The 18,515-nt window shown below is 46.2% G+C and overlaps 1 protein-coding gene across 1 annotated transcript in view; it reads right to left on the bottom strand.

Moving 5' to 3' along the window:
* LOC118672279 (myosin-13) overlaps positions 1–17,890 on the bottom strand; it is a 49,629-nt gene extending 31,739 nt beyond the window's left edge. Inside the window, exons 1-16 of the mRNA XM_036341882.1 lie at positions 17,687–17,890; positions 15,691–15,834; positions 15,452–15,608; positions 13,952–13,979; positions 13,754–13,865; positions 12,506–12,598; positions 10,794–10,857; positions 10,605–10,703; positions 10,384–10,487; positions 7,919–8,057; positions 5,401–5,519; positions 4,334–4,483; positions 4,047–4,217; positions 2,962–3,271; positions 1,095–1,168; positions 913–1,000 (exon numbers count right to left, since the gene is read on the bottom strand). Of these exons, the coding sequence (XP_036197775.1) occupies positions 913–1,000; positions 1,095–1,168; positions 2,962–3,271; positions 4,047–4,217; positions 4,334–4,483; positions 5,401–5,519; positions 7,919–8,057; positions 10,384–10,487; positions 10,605–10,703; positions 10,794–10,857; positions 12,506–12,598; positions 13,754–13,865; positions 13,952–13,979; positions 15,452–15,608; positions 15,691–15,834; positions 17,687–17,890 (2,056 nt within the window). The remainder of the gene's footprint in view (positions 1–912; positions 1,001–1,094; positions 1,169–2,961; positions 3,272–4,046; positions 4,218–4,333; positions 4,484–5,400; positions 5,520–7,918; positions 8,058–10,383; positions 10,488–10,604; positions 10,704–10,793; positions 10,858–12,505; positions 12,599–13,753; positions 13,866–13,951; positions 13,980–15,451; positions 15,609–15,690; positions 15,835–17,686) is intronic.
* Positions 17,891–18,515: the final 625 nt, after the last annotated feature.

Here is an 18,515-nt window from a genome sequence, read left to right on the forward strand (position 1 = left end):
CACAGTGTCCCTGTACACGTGGTCTCATCCTCAGTTTCCCCTTCTGTAAGATGGAGATCATTACTCCTCTCGCAGAGAACTGTGGTAAGCAGTAGAGGCAATGTAATGAAGTGGCTGACATACAGTCTAGGCCAGGGATGGGCAAACTTTTTGACTCGAGGGCCACAATGGGTTCTTAAACCGGACCGGAGGGCCGGGACAAAAGCATGGACAAAAGCATGTTTGTGTGAACTAATATAAATTCAAAGTAAACATCATTACATAAAAGGGTATGGTCTTTTATTTTTTTAGTTTTATTCATTTCAAACGGGCCGGATTCGGCCCGCGGGCCGTAGTTTGCCCACGGCTGGTCTAGGCTCAAGAAACAGCTGTGATTGATGCTGATTGTATTATGGGATACCTAAGAGAATTACTTGTCAGTTCTGGTGGTTCTTCATTCTCGGGGAAAGGGAAGCACAGAGCCCTTGAAGAACCTTATGAAAGTTATGGATTTCGTGTATCTATGTATGTATATCCAATACTTTGGATGTGATTTCATAGTAGGAGTGCCCGATAAATCATACAAGGTGCCCAGTTGAAACTGAATTTCAGATAAGCAGGGAATATATTTTTAGTATAAGTACTTTCCAAATATCGCATAAATCATCGCTATACTAAGACACTTCTCATTGTTTATCTGAGTTCAAATTTCGCGGGGTGTCTGGTGCTTTTATTTGCTAAATCTGGCAGCTGTTTCATAGATTGTCTAGAGAAGTGACAAAGACTAGAGAGCTTTTCTCAGGGACACAGCGGTGCATATGAACACACACACACACACACACACACACACGTACACACACGCATGTATGCGCTCACACCCCCAGAATTTTGCATACGTTTCAAGGAGCTCTGCTCTGGGGGATTCGCACTCACCAGGAGTCTTGGTTTCATTGGGAATCAGGCATCGTACAAAGTGAGGGTGAGTGCTCCTCAGGTTGGTCATCAGTTTGTTTAGGTTTTCCTGGGGCACAAACCAGAACAAGCACAGTTACCTTAGCAAATGTTTCACTGGGCAAAACAACCGCAGCTGAACGTGGAAGGGGCCAAACACGCACCCTGAACACGGCCGACACGGTCTGGAAGGAGGAGCCCTTCTTCTTCCCTCCTTTCTTGCTCCCCCCGGAGTCACCTGGAGACAGACACAGAGGAGGTGTCAGATGAGCTCTGAGGGCATCACTCTCCCCAGCCCTGAAGGTTTTGGTTTTCTCCTGATAGAAGAGACCTGAGGGTTTCTATGTGTGTTTTTAATGTGCCTCTGAATTCCTTAGATTTGGGTATGCGATCCTTTGTCACTGGGAATGGGGTGGGGTGGGGTGTGGACGGCAGTAACTGGGATGTAACTGAGGTCCTCCGCATCCAAGGAGAATCTTTTCCCTCAGAAGTCAGACCTGACGCTCAGCCAAGTCGCCGGCAAGATGGAGACACCTCTCTTGAGGGTTGACCTTCCTTTCATGAGGTTTCCTCCTTCTGTGCTTGAGCCCTGCTCATCTCTGAGTGAGGAAGTAACCGGAAGTAATGCAACTGAACGTTCTCAAGAATTTTGTACAAGGAATGAGTTGTAGAATATTCTTTTCTAAAAAATGGAAATTTGATTTGGAGTCAGTGATACCAGGTCTACTTTTCCTAAATGGCTCAATTTCCGATTTAGTCTCTGATATGTCATCAAGTTTTATGTGGGAAATGTCATCTCTTAGTTTCCCCTGTACTCCCCTCACTCCACTCTCCTGTCCAGGGTCCATCACGGATTCATGTTTGGGTTGGGGAAGAGAGACAGGAAACCACCTCCCCAGATCCATACCCACCGGGGGTCTTATATTTAGAGTCCTGGTGTATGTCTAAGTGATGTTATTCAATAGTTTCAGAGAACTCTGATTAGATTAAAGGAAGCTGATGTTAATTGTTCAAGTTGAAACTTGTGCCAATTAATTTTTTAAATTGTCTAATTATAGAATGAATGATTATATTGCATATCTTTTCAAATTAAAAATAAATTTGACAAATTTATGTGTTTAAGATAATTTATGATTTTTAAACGCAATTTTGGCAATTATGTTAGAAATGCATATATGAATAACCTTACAAAGTGATACTAGGCTGTACAGCTACTTTGGAAAACAGTCTAGAAGTTACTCAAAAAAGTTAAGCATGGAGTTACCATATGACTCAGTGACTCCACTCCTGGGTATATACCCGGGAAAATTGACAGCATATTTCCACATTAAAACTTGTACACAAATGGTCATAGCAGCGTTATTCACAATAGCCAAGAAGTGGAGACAACACAAATGTTCATAAGTCAGTGAGTAGATGAACAAAATGTATATATACATACAAAGGAATATTATTCGTCTATAAAAAGCAGAGAAGTACTGATACATACAACAACATGAACAACCTTGAAAGCACTAGACTAAGTGAAAAAAGCCAGACACAAAAGACCACGGAGTGTATGATTTCATACGCAAAATATCCAGAACAGACAAATCCATAGAGATAGAAAGTAGAATAGTCGTTGTTAGCAGGTGGGCATGTGAGGAGTGGGAAGCAACTGCTAAGGGTTACAAAGGTGATGATAATGTTCTTGAATTAGATAATGTGATGGTTTTACAACCCTGTGAGTATATTAAAAATCACTACATTTTTAAAGGATGAATTTTATTCTTTCTGAGTTATATCTCAATAAAAGACTATTAAAGAGTGCAGTATTGGCTGTCATGTCTACTGAGAGGTTTGTCTACCTCCATAGAGCTCCACCTCATAAGGGAGAGGAAGAAGAGGAGAAAGGAAAATGGAGACCAGAGACAACAAATAAAGCAAGCTCAACTGGAAGCTTGTGTTTCACTACTGCTTCTTCAAAAGCAGCTTTGGGTTATGAGTAAGTACACAGAGATTTCCACAGGTTAAGAGATAAAAGAATTTCACCTGCTTCTGCACCAGCATAGTTGGAGAAAAGGTAGGACAGCAGCTTCAGGGAAGACTTCTGGTACAGCCCAACCACGGTCTCATTCAGGGGGTCCTTGTTCTTGTCAAGCCAGCCGGCAATGTTGTAGTCCACGGTGCCCGCATAGTGCACCAGCGAGAAGTGGGCCTCGGCCTTGCCTTTGATGACCTTGGGCTTCTGGAAGTTGTTGGACTTGCCCAGGTGCTGGTCATACAGCTTGTTCTTGAAGGAGGCATCTGTGGCCTTGGGGAACATGCACTCCTCCTCCAGGATGGAGAAGATGCCCATGGGCTAGAAGGAGCATAACAGGCTGTACCTCAGTATTCAATACCAGTCTATTCCAATGACTCCACGGTCTGCAGGAGCCAAGGCCACTTTGGTGCTGTCACTCTGTTACTAGAACACTGAATTTAAGTGCTGTGAGAGCAAGGCTCTTGGTCTGTTCAGTGCAATGACAGAGCAGCACTAGACATATGGTATGTGATTAATTAAACAAAAGTACATGGAATGAAATTATGTGTATGTAAATGTTGCCCACTTTTAGCAATAGGTTTACCAACAATGTAGTTATGTACATAGACATCATGTAATATGAGTAATATTTTATTTTATTTTTTAAAATGTGAGTAATATTTTAAACAATAATCTGGATTGATCAGCATTCACCTCCTTCCAACATGACCAGTGCTCAAAAGATTATGGAAAAGATTTTTTTTAAAGTTAATGTTATCTGTGTTTTCACAGTGACATTGAACCCCACTACTCCATGGTCCCTCCTCCATGGGTCTTTGGACAAACCAGAAGGGTATGAAATGCCACAGTCCCTGCTGGGCTCCCATCATATTCTTGGGGATAACTGAGTCCTGGGGTCTTAACCACCCAGGCACCTCTCTAGGTGCTTTCCAAACAGCCTTTATGCACAAGGGGATTCTACTGTCAGAGGGCTTACAGCCTGGGTCAGTGGGCTTAGGGGCAGCAACGTATGAGCAGGAAAGAGTTAGAGCGAAGAGGCGATGGCCCCACGTAAAGAGGAGCTATCCCTGGGGAGTTGCATTTATTTCTTTACCTTCTCTATGAGCTCAATGCAGGCAGCCAGGTCCATCCCGAAGTCAATGAACTCCCACTCGATGCCTTCCTTCTTGTACTCCTCCTGCTCCAGCACGAACATGTGGTGGTTGAAAAACTGTTGTAGTTTCTCGTTGGTGAAGTTGATGCACAGCTGCTCCAGGCTGTTGTACTGGGTGTTTCAAATAAAAAACAGTTTGAGGGAGTTTGGAAATTCCGTGGAGATCCAGTAAAGCAGACACAGAGTGGGAGGGCCTTTTTAGGATAGTCATCTACTCAACAACTCACATCGAAGATCTCAAAGCCAGCGATGTCCAAGACCCCGATGAAGTACTGCCTGGGCTGCTTGGTGTCCAGCTGCTGGTTGATGCGGGTGACCATCCACAGGAACATCTTCTCGTAGATGGATTTGGCCAGAGCACCCACGGAGTTGGTCACCTTGAGGAAGGATCACCCACTCAACCCTCAAATTAGTGTGTTTATGGTTGTGTTAAGTTGACATCTTGACGATTAAAAACAGTTGGAAATGACAATTTTATGTAGTTCAACCTAATACGAACTATTTCTTGAGGCTTTGCCCAGCTCATAATGTTTCTCCTTTCCTGAGAACTATCCCGTTTCTACATTTCGTTTTCTAAACACTCTGGTGGTAACACTTGACTCTAACCCAGGGGTGGGCAAACTTTTTGACTCGAGGGCCACAATGGGTTCTTAAACTGGACCGGAGGGCCGGAACAAAAGCATGGATGGAGTGTTTGTGTGAACTAATATAAATTCAAAGTAAACACCATTACATAAAAGGGTACGGTCTTTTTTTTCAATAGTTTTATTCATTTCAAACGGGCCGGATCCGGCCTGCGGGTTTGCCCACGGCTGCGTCTAGCCCTTGGCCATACTTAATTGAACCAGACATGGATATTTGATCCAAGTTGGGTTAAAAAGAATGTCTTTCCTGAGAATTTGGAATTGGGATCAAACGACACTGGTCTCAGTCTCAGGGGGAGGTAGAACCATGGAGATACCAATGTGGGAGCTGCAGGGTGGCTGTGGGCAGGAGAGGTTGAGAAACCGTATCTGCCTAGTGAGGGCACAACAGAAAAGAAGAGAAATGGCAGCCCAGGGAGCCCCAGAGAAGAATCTGGAGAGAGGGCGCCTGCCTCTGGAGGGCTCTTCAGTCCCGGGCTCCAGGCTCCCCGGAGACCCAATGGGCACGCCTTGATTTGCATCCCTTGATGAGCCCCAATGTTGAAGCCATTTTCATGTGTATTTCTGATACCTGCAACCCAACCAACTTTAAGATGATGGTGAAAACAGCAAAATACCCGAGTCAACTAGATTCAGAGCATCTCCGTTACCTGCTGGACATTTTGCCCTTTAGTGACATACTCGTTCCCGACCTTCACCCTCGGACAGCACAGGCCTTTCAGCATTTCTGCAGAATTCAGACCCATCAGGTATCCAGCTTTGTCAGCCACTGAAGGAAGGGGAGAAACGGCATCACACAAAAACAGCCGATGCTACAGCGTCCAATCGGGTCCTCCCAGAAATGTTTTCTAGAACCCTTCTTGGTGTTTTTATGTTCTATGTGCGCCAGGCCTGGCCTTGTCCAGTGAAGCTTAAAGTCCATAGTCCAGGGCTCCAGGTTTTAAATTTTTTTTTTTTCAATTTGCCTTCTAGACACAATCTTTAATTATAGGTTGATCTTGCTCTACTGATATTTAAATTTTATTTAAAAATACAGTTACATATTGGAGTCTGCTAATACAACAGAAGGTTAAGTACCTCTCTAATTTGTTGTATAAGACACTGTACTAAGAGCTGAGAGAGAAGTATGAAACCTGACCCAGTCTTTAAGCGTTGGGAGATGGTCAAAAGCAGTTGACTCTTGGCAACTTATAGTTCATTGGGAGCTCAGTTAGCTTTGGGATGAGGCTGGCTCCTGGCATTATGCTCACGGAGAAGATGGAAAAATGCTGCTCCCCAGGGACAGCTCCTCCTTGGTGGAGATCGTCTCCACATTGCTGGTTAGGGAGTTAATGAAAGTCAGCACAGAACTTGTTAAGTGTTTGATAAGAGGCCAAATGCATGCATTACTCCTTGCTCAAACTACGGTTTTTTTCTGCTGTGTCCATTTTGGTGTTTGGTACCATTATCCTTCTAGTCACTTACTCTTGAAAGCTTGGGGTCCTTCCTTCTCACTAATGGCATGCCTCTGTTCAAACAGGCACCAAATCCTGCCCATTTCACCTTCAAAAAAGCTGGCATCTCCGTTGTTACCAAGAGTTGTGGTTGGGCACAGTATGGTGACAGAGAGCCTGAGCTCTAGCGTCCGTCTGCCTGGGTCAGACATTGTCTGTGCTTCCTTATGCCTCAGTTTTGTCATTTGCACAGTGGCTGGGTTGTTGTGATGCAGACCTGGTGCATGGTGACCACTCAGTGAATATTAACTGAGATTGCTACCACCATGAGAGCTCACCTCCCCGCCGCCCCCCGACAGCCCCCCTTTCCCCGTTCCAGGCTCTTCCTGACCCTGAACACTGAGCACCCAGATACCAGGGCTGGGAGAGGGCAGGGACCCTGCTGTCATATGTGGCAACATGGTCTGCTCTTGCTGAGGAGCCTGACACATTTTTTCCAGGGTCCCACACTCTTGGTGAGTCTGACTGCTTACAGATTAATTTCAGGCTGTCCCACATACATCTGCGCTGCCTGGGATATCCATGGCTTCTGGTGCCTACCACATACATTCTCTAAACCATTTATCCTGGCACCCAAGGCCTTCCCAAACTGATGCCAAAATAATCACCTTTAACTTTCATCTCTTATAAATCCACTACACATATCCTCTTCTGTAGCCCAAGTGGACCACTCGCTGCTCCTCAGTCCCATCACCTTCCTTCCTCTGCCCCTGGCTCATGATATTCCTTTTGACTAGACTGCTCTCTCACCCTCACCTTTCAGAATCCTACCCATCCTTCAAAGTCAATGTTAGTGCCCCCTCCTCCAGGAAGCCTTCCCTGATTACCCCAATCAGAAGTGCTTCCTGCTCTGACACACAGTTTCTCTCCTGTTACCACCCCATGTGCACCATTGTGATAGGCAGGATTCCAAGATGGTGCCCAAGATTTGCACCCCCTGCTGGACATTCCCTATATAATCCCCTCTATTTGCATGTGGGTGAAACCTGTGAATGTGATAGGATATTATTTCTGTAATGGGGTTACTAATCAGCTGACTTTGAGTTACTAAAAAGAGATTGTCTTGGGCAAATCTAACTTAATCAGGTGGACCTTTATGATCAGTGACTATATATATATATATATATTCCTGGCCTTTAATGAGGCTGAGGGGAGTGGTGAGATCCTCCACAGGATAGAGGATAGTCCTGGGCAGGAAGATTTGTACACTGGCCCTTGGTTCAGGCTCAAGTTCAATGAATGTCAGAGTGGAGGAGAAAGTGATGGGAGGGTGAAACCCAGCTGCCACCTTACTAACGGCTTCGTCTTCGGTCCGGTGATTAGGAAAGTGTTCTGGATATTAATAATGATAGGCACAGAGAGAAGGGGAAGTTTGCTTTACCATCTCCTCTTGCCAATGCCCACCTTAAGGTAACGGGGAAACTGCTGGTGAGAGAGAGCAGCGTGGATGGTGATTATCCACATGAGAATTAGGCTTTTTGTTTGTCCAGGATTCACCGCCATGGGGTTCCTTGACCGAGTGAACCAGCCCCCCAGCATGTGCACAATGAGCTCTGGGCTCCTCACATTCAGTTTGTACAGTTTCCCAAGAGCAGCTCTTGAGATGAACACTACGTTTGTCTCACATGGGCGCGCAGGTCGAGTCCATTCCAGCCCCCTTCCCAGATGCGGTTACCTTCTGTGCCGTCGGGCTCCGCCTGCTCCTCCCGCTGCTTCTGCTTGAACTTCATGTTCCCGTAGTGCATCACGGCGCCCGTGAGCTTGTAGATCCCAACCTTCTCCTCGGAGCTGAAGCCCAGGATGTCAATGGCATTCTGGGAATTGAAGAAAGGACAGCGGTCGCAGTGGGACTCAGGGTTGCAAATGCAGCTTTTCTCTGGCAAAGACCTCACTCAGCCTTTCCTTACGGCACGTGAGGCAGCCCTTGCCCACACACGTGGATGACAGGTGGGGTATAGTAAGTTAGGGGTTAAATCTGTTTCTTTAATTTAACATGTTTGTGTGGGTGGGTGGAGATTATGGGAAGGAAATGTGAACAAGTTTTGTTTCATTCAACAGGAACTGGCTTTAACCCTTTCCCACTGTACATAGATTTGGGGAGGATATTTTCTAAATAAGGCCATTGGGAGCCATTGTGTGAAACAGGGAGACGGAAGTCTAATGGTCAGTGCCAGAGAAATAATGTCCAACAGTTTGAGAGGTTGGCATTGCAGTCCAGGAATTCCAACACTGTCCAGAACCAAGAATAGTTGAGAGCTGGAAGGGAAGCTCACTAAAGAGAACACCCTCATTTTTCAAATGAGAAAGTACTAACGTTTGCAGAGCCCTCTGTGTATTAGGCATGGAGTTAGGCACCATCCATGTTATCTCCTCACAGATTTTTCCAAATGTCCAGGTGAAGAACAGAGCTTCTAAGCAGGATGAGTAATGGGCAGGATGCGAGAAGACGGGGACTGGAGATAGCACCGGGTCACTTCAAAGCTTACAGCAATTGCTGACTTGGTTTTATAACCACTTGGCCCATCTTCTACTACAAAAATTTAAACTAGAAAAGCCTTCTCTGGGGGGATACATATTGATGACATATCCGGGTTTGCAGGCCGAGCCTAGTCAATGCCACTGGTGGAGTTGAAATGTCTCTGGACGTGCCTGGGGAGCTGGTGGAACAGACCAGGAGGTCAGTGTCAGCAGGACGGTATTGCAGAGCGAAGATCTCTTGCTGTGGCGCCCCCTTTGGTGGAGGGAGAGTTCCCACCAGGAGGTGAGGAAGGAGGAGAGATTCTGACGCCCCCACCCTGTGATTCCACATCCCACCCCGGCAGATGCATGTGTGTCCTGGAGAGGGGCCCCTGAGGTCAAAGGACAAAGAATTGTTGCTAAACTGAAGGGAGCCAGGTGAAGGCATTGCTGCCGGGGAGCCTCTTGGAGAAAGCCTCCCTCAGAGGCAGCGACCCCCCTCCTTGGCCATAAACCATTGCTCAGGAGAAGCCCGGGCGGAGGGGGCGGGGGATGGGGGGTTGGTGGTGGTGCCGTGCAACAGCAGCCCCTGACAGCCGGTGACCTCCGGGGAGAACCTGAGACCCGCAGAATCATGTGGGAGGCCTTTCTCAGGGGCTGCAGGCCTTGCATCAGTTACTAACCTGCCCTTTCTGTACCTTCGGTCGGTAAAGGCTGGCGAAACCTGGTTAAAATGGTGCAATGGCTCGACTGATGTTAACTGAACTGTATTTGGTCACGAGCATTATCTGCCTGCTTTAGAACAATTAGCTTCACCTGGGAACCTCACACAATGATGGCCAGGAAGCTGGGCCCTGGGCCGTGCTCCTAGGGTGCCGGACAAACCCCTTTCCACAGCTCTTGCAGCTTCTGTGCAGACACGGCCAGCAGGGTGGAGATGGATTGCTCGGGGATGGTGTATTTTAGTTAAAAATATAACTTCTGTAGTTGAGCAGACCTGGGTTCAGACACTTTCTCTGTCATTTATAAACTCCACGCCTTCAAGCAAATTTACATTTTCCTAAGATTCTGTTTCCACCTTTGTGAGATGGGGGCCATGGTGGTACCTATCCCAGAAGGGGTGTTGAGGCTAAACTGAGGCCATGCAGCCACAGGCTCTCATGTCAGGTCCTAGCTCACGCAAGTGCTCAATGGGTTGAGTCATTGTTACTGTAGTTTTTAACCCTGTATATACTCCCCCAAGCAGCAGGCAGAGATCTGAGCAGCCTGCTGGGACCTAGGGGCCTGACAGGAGCTTGAGGTGGTGGCAGCAGGAGGAATGGAGCGGCTGCTACAGACTGGGGTTGTCTCTTCCTGCTTTATACTTTTCTGCATTTTCTAACTGTTCTTAAAGAACCACTAGGTGGATTTGTAACCTGAAAACATCCAACAAAACCTTTAAAAACCTGGCACATGCAGAAATGTACTCTAAAATGCTAGTGAATGAACGAAGGCTGCTTTGGAGAACTCTCCGCACTCCCATTCTGAAGTGGAGCTCAGCGGGGAGGGTGCTAATTCCCTGAGCTCTTGGGTATAATCGCCCAGCAGCCCTGGATCTCAGTTTTCTCATTAGATCTCTAAGGTGCCTCTCAGTTCATAAACACAATAATCCAAGCTTAAAGCAACACGTAGCACAATGCTTACATCAGTTGCCAACAGTTCTTCGCTGTCATTGATGCTGGCCACGGTGACCTCTCCTTGGCTCACGAAGGGGAAGTCAAAGGGGTTGGTTGAGATCAGAAGCAGGTCTGTGAAACATGAAGATCCATTTAGCCTCTCAGGCACAACTTATGCTGGCATTTTTGTTTGTTTGTTTTTTCAATGTGACAAATTTGGAAGATGAGAACAGTAGTCTAAGAACTTACCAATTAGTTCTGGCTTCTTGTTTGACATGATTTGGTAAAAAATATGATAGCTCCTCTCACTGGATAACTGAAACGTCACTCTGGATTTCTCTAAGAGATCTAAGCAACAAAAATAATGTGATTTCAGGTTCCCCAGAGATGCCTTTGTGGCCAAATACCAAGGTACCAAAATAGAGTGTTTGGACTCACAGGTTTCAATGTCTGCCGATGCCAGCTTTCCTGTGGCTCCAAAATGAATCCGAATGAACTTCCCCTGTCCAATGGCAAGTGGACAAACACCGCAGTAATTTTACTTCCTTGGTGCAATTTTCAAATTCTTTGTAAAACTTTTGACAGTCTGATTGGACCATCTGTCTGACTTATTTTTTGTTTTTGGCTGTTAATTCTGAGATTTCTTGCCTTAGTTTTCCTTACTGCAAACCTATCTCCCAGGCTCCAGCCAGGCTCTCTGGCTCCCAAAAGACCCACTTAAAGTCTGAATTCTCCATTTTGGGGGGAGGAAGAGGTAAAATTATGTGTGTGTGTGTGTGTGTGTGTGTGCGCGCTCCCTTCTTGTCTTACTTGCTAGAGTCCTCTCTACCACACTGTGAGCAAATTTGAGGGTGAAAATGTTGCCTTCCCTGTTTACCCACAGTCTGGCATGTAGTTGGTACTCAAAAATATTCTCAGTATTTTCTGAATAAAGCTTAAGAGGAGTCAGTGAAGGGTCAGTGGAGGTATGTTTGAACTGTAAGTGTTGGGCCTTCAGTATTGTTACCTGCTGATTGGAAGATGATGGAAAATTTGCCTGCACATGTTTGTTTGGAGGGTTAGAGGTGGACAGAATAACCGGAATGGTTGCGACCTCTGGGTCAGGGCCAAGAGAAGAGGCCTTTGACAACATAAATGGGGGTGACGATGGGGAGTACCTGAAAGCATCATCTTCCATTTGAACCTGGTGCCGGGTTAATGCAATGACTAATGGGTCCAAGTATGTGTAACACATCTCTGCTGTGCAACACATCCCTTACAAGGAAGAGTTTCGTTGTGCACTGGGAAGACAGATGTGCAAATGGGCAATGCACAGAGGAACAAGCGAAAGAAAAAGAGGTCAGGGCTTGAAGCCACAGTCTTTAATTCATTCACCTACCTTCTCATCAAATATGATTTTATCTTGGAGAGGGAGCAATAAAACGCAAGCTAGAGATCATTCTGCTATCGACGTATGTGACGTTTTGATGCACTTTTGCAACTACAGGCATAAATGAAGGCTTTCCCTTAGGGTTCTTGCTCCACTAGCCAGTGAAATTAGTTAGAGGGCTGGATTTTGTTTGTGTTGTTTGTGATTTTGTTTATGTTTTTTGCCAATGTGGAAGTAAATGCATCCTTGGTTGAGCTAATATTAAGTGAAATGTTGATGGATGAACATATCCTTTAATATCTTCAATATAAACTTCTTCCCAAGTTTTGAACTCTTTTGCCTTCAGCAGGTTTTCCCTACTTCCAATACCTTCTGACTCAGAGGAGTTCTAATCTGCTAACTTCATTCACACTAAGGTTTCTGTGGCTAATAAGTCAATGGATGTTGCTAAATGGACTTCAGTGCTTTAAAATGTTTCCACTGAGACACACCAACTTGAGCATAAAGGAATTGCTCCCCTCTTGTGGAATTTGAATCATGTGGCTTTAGGGTGCTCTGAGGTGATGCTGACTAGTTAGGAAAGTTAAATCGTCCCTCTGCCAGGAGCAAGCCAACACTGTCTTCAAAATGTATGAGAATATCCCAGTTGGGTAGATTGACCATAATCACGTGGGGACAGAATAAGGCCAGCTACGTCCTAGTTTATGCAGCAATTTCCATAGCTGGCACCGGAAGAAGGGGCCTGGTTTGGGGGAGGGTTGAAAACTGGACTGAGTCTTACAAATCTCGAGGAGTTGTCATTCCTCACAGTCTTGGCGTTTCCAAAGGCCTCCAGCAGGGGGTTGGCCTGGATGATCTGATCCTCCAGGGTCCCCTGGTAATAAACAGGAAGAGGAAAAGAGAGGACGTTAAACGTCTTCTGAAGTAGCCCCTTGATGACTCAAAAGTGTGGATGCTCTGGGCAGGGTCCAGGGAGAGATGTTGACCAGCTCACGTGGTGGCCAGTTCAAAGTGTACCCACAGCCCCACCCCACCCGAGGAGGCTTCCAGATCCCACCCTAGAGGGGGTCTTATTTGCACAGCATCCAAGTGGCTTCTGCCACAGCAGGGTCCAAGTTCCATCCTGATTTCCCTGGCTGCCTCTCTTCTCTGATAACATCTCATTATAAATCATAGATTTTTTTAAGAATATATGCCTCTGTTACTGCATGTGTCATGACCCATCCAATATAGACATTTGGGTTCAGAAGGATACATAGAACCCATGAAATGACCTAAGAGATCACATAATAGAAACATCGCTTCTCAAAAAACTTAAAAATAATTTTTTAAAAGCTTCATTCAAGGACATTTTTTACATTGCTTTATAGAGAGGAGAAAGAGAAGGAGAGGAGAGGAGAGGAGAGATATATTGGTTGTCTACCGCACCAGGGCAGGATGGAACCTGCAACCCAGGTACATGTCCCCAACTGGGACTCAAACCCGCAGCCCTTATGTACCAAAAAATATTTCATGAGACTGATTCCTCAGAAGTCTACTTATAAAAATAGAGTGTTTACCATCTATTTTTATGATTACTTATGATTACTTATCGTTCTGGCTCCAGAGAGGTTTGGAAACTACTGTCCAGCCCAGTGGTTCTCAAAGTGTGATCCCAGGACCAATAGCACGAACAGTGGGAATATGTTAGAAATGCAAAATATCAGGATTGTGAATGTGAGATAGAAATTTCTATCAGGAATTCTGGGCCTGGGCTCAGCCTTGGTATTAGCAAGCCCTCTTGGTGATGGACGCGTGCTCCAGTTTGAGAACCACTGGCCCACATCATTCCTTCTCCAGTGGAGGATATGCAGCTGCTCGAGGTCACTGGGCTGTTACTGGTGGAGCTGGTGCAAGAGCCTGAGTCCACTAGGTGGACCCCATAAGCTCCGCTGGGGCTAGACCTTGTGCTGTGCATCTCTGCTGAGCACAGAGCTCTGCATACACGTGGCACCCACCCAGCGAGCCTGGGGTGGAGGAAGCTGTTCACCTGCATTTTGCCTGACTGTTGCTCCTTCTTCTTGTCCCCAGTAACTGCAATTGTTGCAAAGTACTGGATGACACGCTTGGTGTTCACCGTCTTCCCCGCACCAGATTCTCCGCTGTTGATTTAAAAGTAAGTGACGTGAAGGAGTGGAAAGGGTGGCGCTGGCTCCCAGTCATCATGGTGCAAACACAGGTTACTCACGTGATGAGAATAGACTGGTTGTCTCGATCTAGAAAGACATAGGGAAGCAAAACAAAATGCATAAACAATAAAAACAGAGAATATGAAAGTTGGGCAACGTTGGGGGTGGTCAGAGTCTGGCTTTGCCACGAACTAGAAGTGTGGTGATCTGGACATGTGTAAACTTCTTCGAGATAATCTGTGCAGATTTCCCAAACATGTCATATGGGCAGCATGGGAAGTGAACGGTGAATCCCACAGTTCAATTAAGATCTGGGAGGCTTGTGTTCATAGATCTTAATTCTTCAGTGGCACTTCCTCATCTCCCTTTTCAACAAAGGAAGCCTCAGACTCAGAGCTGTGAGAAGCCACATCTTTGAATTAGAATGTGTGGACACTGATGGGTTGACATTGCATGTTTTTTAACCTTTACCTTCTCCTTGTGGAAAGTGATGGTTTTCCATTTATAATAGTGTTAGGGGTTGGAACTGTGTCTCTCCCTCCTCCCCAACTCATACTGTGAAGTCCTAACCCCCAGTACCTCGGGATCTGAGCTTATTTGGAAATTGGGTCATTGTAGATGCAATTAGTTAAGGTGAGGTCATACTGAGAGTAGGTGGATATTCAATCCAATATGACAGGTGCCCTTACTATAAAAAGAGGAAATTTGGAGACAGATGCACACAGGGAGAACGCCACGTGAACAGGAAGGCAGAGATCAGGGACGCACTTCTACAAGCCAAGGAGCGCTGCCTATTGCCAGCAAGCCACCCAAAGCTCCAGGAGAGTCAGAAGGAACCAGCTCTGCCCACCCCTTGATCTCAGGCTTCCAGCCCCCAGACCAAGGTATTTCTGTTGTTAGTCCCCAGTCCATGGTACTTTATTACAGCAACCCCTAGGAAGCTATTACAAGTAGTGATACTAATCCTCCCTAGCTTTAGACAATTTGAAGAAGAATATTAAGCATGCAGAAATGACTAGGATGGAGAATGTGACATGGGAATGACTGGCGTTTGGACAACATTGTAGTAGACTCTTAAGTGTCATCAGACCCCAGATGCTTGCTTCTACTTGTATCTGCTCCACGGCAAGGCAGGTAAATGTTGGACAGACAGAAGTGATATTAGGCATGACGGTGTGATGGTATTATCACTTCTCTATTTCTTGTGCCATTCTGGAAGTTTAGTGAACAGAAAGAGGAGCCTGGAATTGGGAGGAAGACAGGTGAGGGGACATTGCTGTGCCCTTTGCATTCCTAAGTGGCTACCAATAGTCTCTCTTTCATGTGTGCCCATGTTGGGGGTTCTTTGGAGGTGGGAGCAGGGCTCCTCCTGTGTTCCACATTCCCCCAGATCAGCCTGTGTTTGTGGAAGACACTGCATCCTGGCTTTCCATCATGAAATCATCTGTCTCCTAAGGTCACTTTGATCATTGAACCATTCAGATGACCGAGGCCTGTGAAGGGCTCAAATAATTAACTATAAACTAGTTTTTAGAATATGGATTGAAGAAAGTACTCACCAGTCAGCATGAACTGATAGGCGTTGTCAGAGATGGAGAAGATGTGGGGCGGGGCCTCCTGGCGCTTTTTGCCTCGGTAGGCAGCCACCACCTCGGGGTTATACACCGGCAGCCACTTGTAAGGGTTGACAGTGACACAGAAGAGGCCTGAGTAGGTCTGAGGAAAGCAGAAAATGCAGCGTGTGGGTCATGTTTTTACTCAGAGAGATAAACAATAAATAGATTGGAAGGGCGCTCACATAGATCATCCAGGCTGCATAGCGCTCTTTGAGGTTGTACAGGACAGCGGGCTCGTGCAGATGGGTCATCATGGCCATGTCCTCGATCTTGTCAAATTTGGGAGGGTTCATGGGGAAGACCTGGTCACTGTTCAGAGTGAGAGTCTGGATATTGAGAGGAAGAACCATGATGAGAGTGGAGCGGGTGACTCGTACCCCAATCTGCTGGTATAGAGGAAGCAGTGAGAGACTGCAGTGCATTTCCAGGCTCAGAGATGATCCACAAATAACTACCCTTGATTAACCTAATTCTGGTCAAAATGCATAATCAATTCTGGTCTGCTGCCCCCAGTCAGCATGCCATTCTATGTGTCAGGAGCAGGGTACAGGTGTGCAGAGTGTAGAGTCCTTCGGCCCTCAGGACCCAGGTAGGACTTAGGACAGCCAGGGCCAGGGCAGTGGCCTCTGTTTACCCCATTTGCTGTGAGCACTGGGGTGAGACAAAGGCCGGAAGGCTGGAAAGAACGACTCCAATGTATTCTGTGCATCTCCACCTCAGTACCTCCACTCACGTGGGCTCTTTGTCTGGAATGTCTGTTGAAATGATGTCTAGAAAATCTCAGAGTTCAGCTCAAGTACCATCTCTCCATAACGTGTTTCCTCTCTCCCCTGCCTTTTCAAGGCTTTCGTAATTTTTTAAAATCCTCACCCAAGATATGCTTATTGATTTTTAGAAAGAGAGGAAGGGAGAGAGATACACTGATGTGAGAAACATCGATCAGTTGTCTGCCGTACACACCCTGACAAGGGATTGAACCCACAATCATTTCGGTGCCTGAGACGATGCTCCAACCAACGGAGTCACCAGGGCTAGGCTCTCACAATGTTTGCACCTCTGCTCCAGTAGTTAAAGCCTTTGGACTTGCATCATAGTCCATGACTGAACAGTATTTTGAGGCTATTACTTAATTTTCTCCTTTCTGTGTTTTTCCCATCTTTGTCCCCCAGTCGAGCACACCACCGGCTCTGCACTCCATTACAAGGAAGAGATAAAAAAAAAAAATAGGGCAGAAAAGAGCCTATAAGGCTTTCTGGCTTTTGCTTTCCAAAAGCCTAAGTCACTAGAAGAAAGTTGAAGTTTTTACTGAAAAGAGAAAAGAAAGGGGATTTGTTGACATAGATCAATTCTCTTGAAGAAAGAAGACAATTCCACTCCCCTACCCTCTGCCCTCGATGAGAGAGACACCCAAGGGAGCACAAGGGGAGATGGAATGTCTGTGAACCTCAAGGTTCAGGCTCTGGACTTGTTTCTTTTCAGGTCCTTCAGGGAGGCAGTGAGGCCCCAGTGTGGTTCTGGGTAAGGTTGTGAAAATGTGGTACAAGCCTGGGAGGGGGGCACCAAGAATGATTGAAGAACATTTATTTTTTAAATTATAATTTCCCAGTGAAAAGAGATTGAAGTCAGAGATTAAGTTCAATAATTTAAAGAAAAACAAGATCTGTCTCATATGTCCGAGTTTGTGGCCTGAGACTGATACCTGCCATGCCCATCTTGACTTCTACACTAGGTGATAAACATTGGGGAGGCAGGTGCTGAGATTTGATTACATTTGGAAAGAGACGCTGTAACCTAGAGGTGGTGGGCGCCCAGTAAATATTGAACTGAATGGTGCACTATAATTCTCTACATTAAACTAGGCATTGCCTCCGGAGCTTCCTCTGTAAGTCACTCTGGAACCTAAAGAGCTATATTTGCTCAGCCCACCCAGTAGCCATCAGCACCAATCTCTTTCTTAAACAGTCCAAGCTCTTCCACCCTCACCTTCCCCTTTCTCCAAAGCAAACATCACAAAAGCTCTCAAAGCCCAAGACCTCAGAGAAGGAAAGAAGCAGGAGCAAAGGTGTGTGCAGCGGCAACTCCCCCTGCTGCTTCCCTGCAAGATAAATGCCAGATTCCTACGGACCCACATGCAATTTCCAATATTCCTCTCCAAGGACATCTGACACCAGCACTCACCCGGTCATCGAGGGTCTTGACCGTGACTTTGTCATCTTCTCTGCTCTGAATCATACCTTTCACGTATAATTCCTTATCATCCACTGCAAAGCAGGATTTCTTAGAATCAAATGGGCGGTTCTGCGCTTCAATTCTCTCCTTCTCTGGTTTCCGCAGATAGGGAGCTGCTTCTCCAAAAACGGCCATTTCTGCATCAGAGCTCATGACTGCAGGGGGCTGGGAAGGCCAGACGTGGACTCTGAGTCTGGGGGGCAACTGAATCTGAAGGGCCCCCCGTTGTTATTTCCATTCAGACAGAGAGCCAGATTCACAAGGTCCTGGGATTAACCGAGGTCCTGGGGAATCCGGGACCAGATCTAGGGGTGTAGAGCGGGTAAGCAGGGTGAATGAGCCCAGGGCATATTTTATTCTAAAAGAAAAGTCTGACGAGTTGTTTTTATTTCTGAGTGCTGATGTTGGGAATCTCTCTTAGTTCAGCCCTGTGCCATGCCTGGAATTGTGACCCAATTAGAGGACGTCAAGGAGATCCCAATAAAGGAGGCCTTCCTTAATTATGCATCACGCTTAAGCCCCGGCGTCTTGGTGTCATCACCAAACCTGAAGGGTGTCTGGAAAGAATTAGAGGAATGTTGAATTTCCTAGTAGAAACTTCAGACAACCCAGTGGAAAAAATGAGTTGCACATCCAGTATTGCTACACGTAGGTAGCTGATTACAGGCAACAAGGTGAGGGGAGGCACTGTGACCTAGGGCAATGGCTCTACATTTTCACATGCACCAAATTACCTGGAGGGCTTGTTAAGACAGGTTATAGGCTTCAACCCCAGAGT

The sequence above is a fragment of the Myotis myotis genome, unplaced genomic scaffold (genome assembly GCF_014108235.1).
Source record: "Myotis myotis isolate mMyoMyo1 unplaced genomic scaffold, mMyoMyo1.p scaffold_m19_p_17, whole genome shotgun sequence".
Lineage (NCBI taxonomy): Eukaryota > Metazoa > Chordata > Mammalia > Chiroptera > Vespertilionidae > Myotis > Myotis myotis.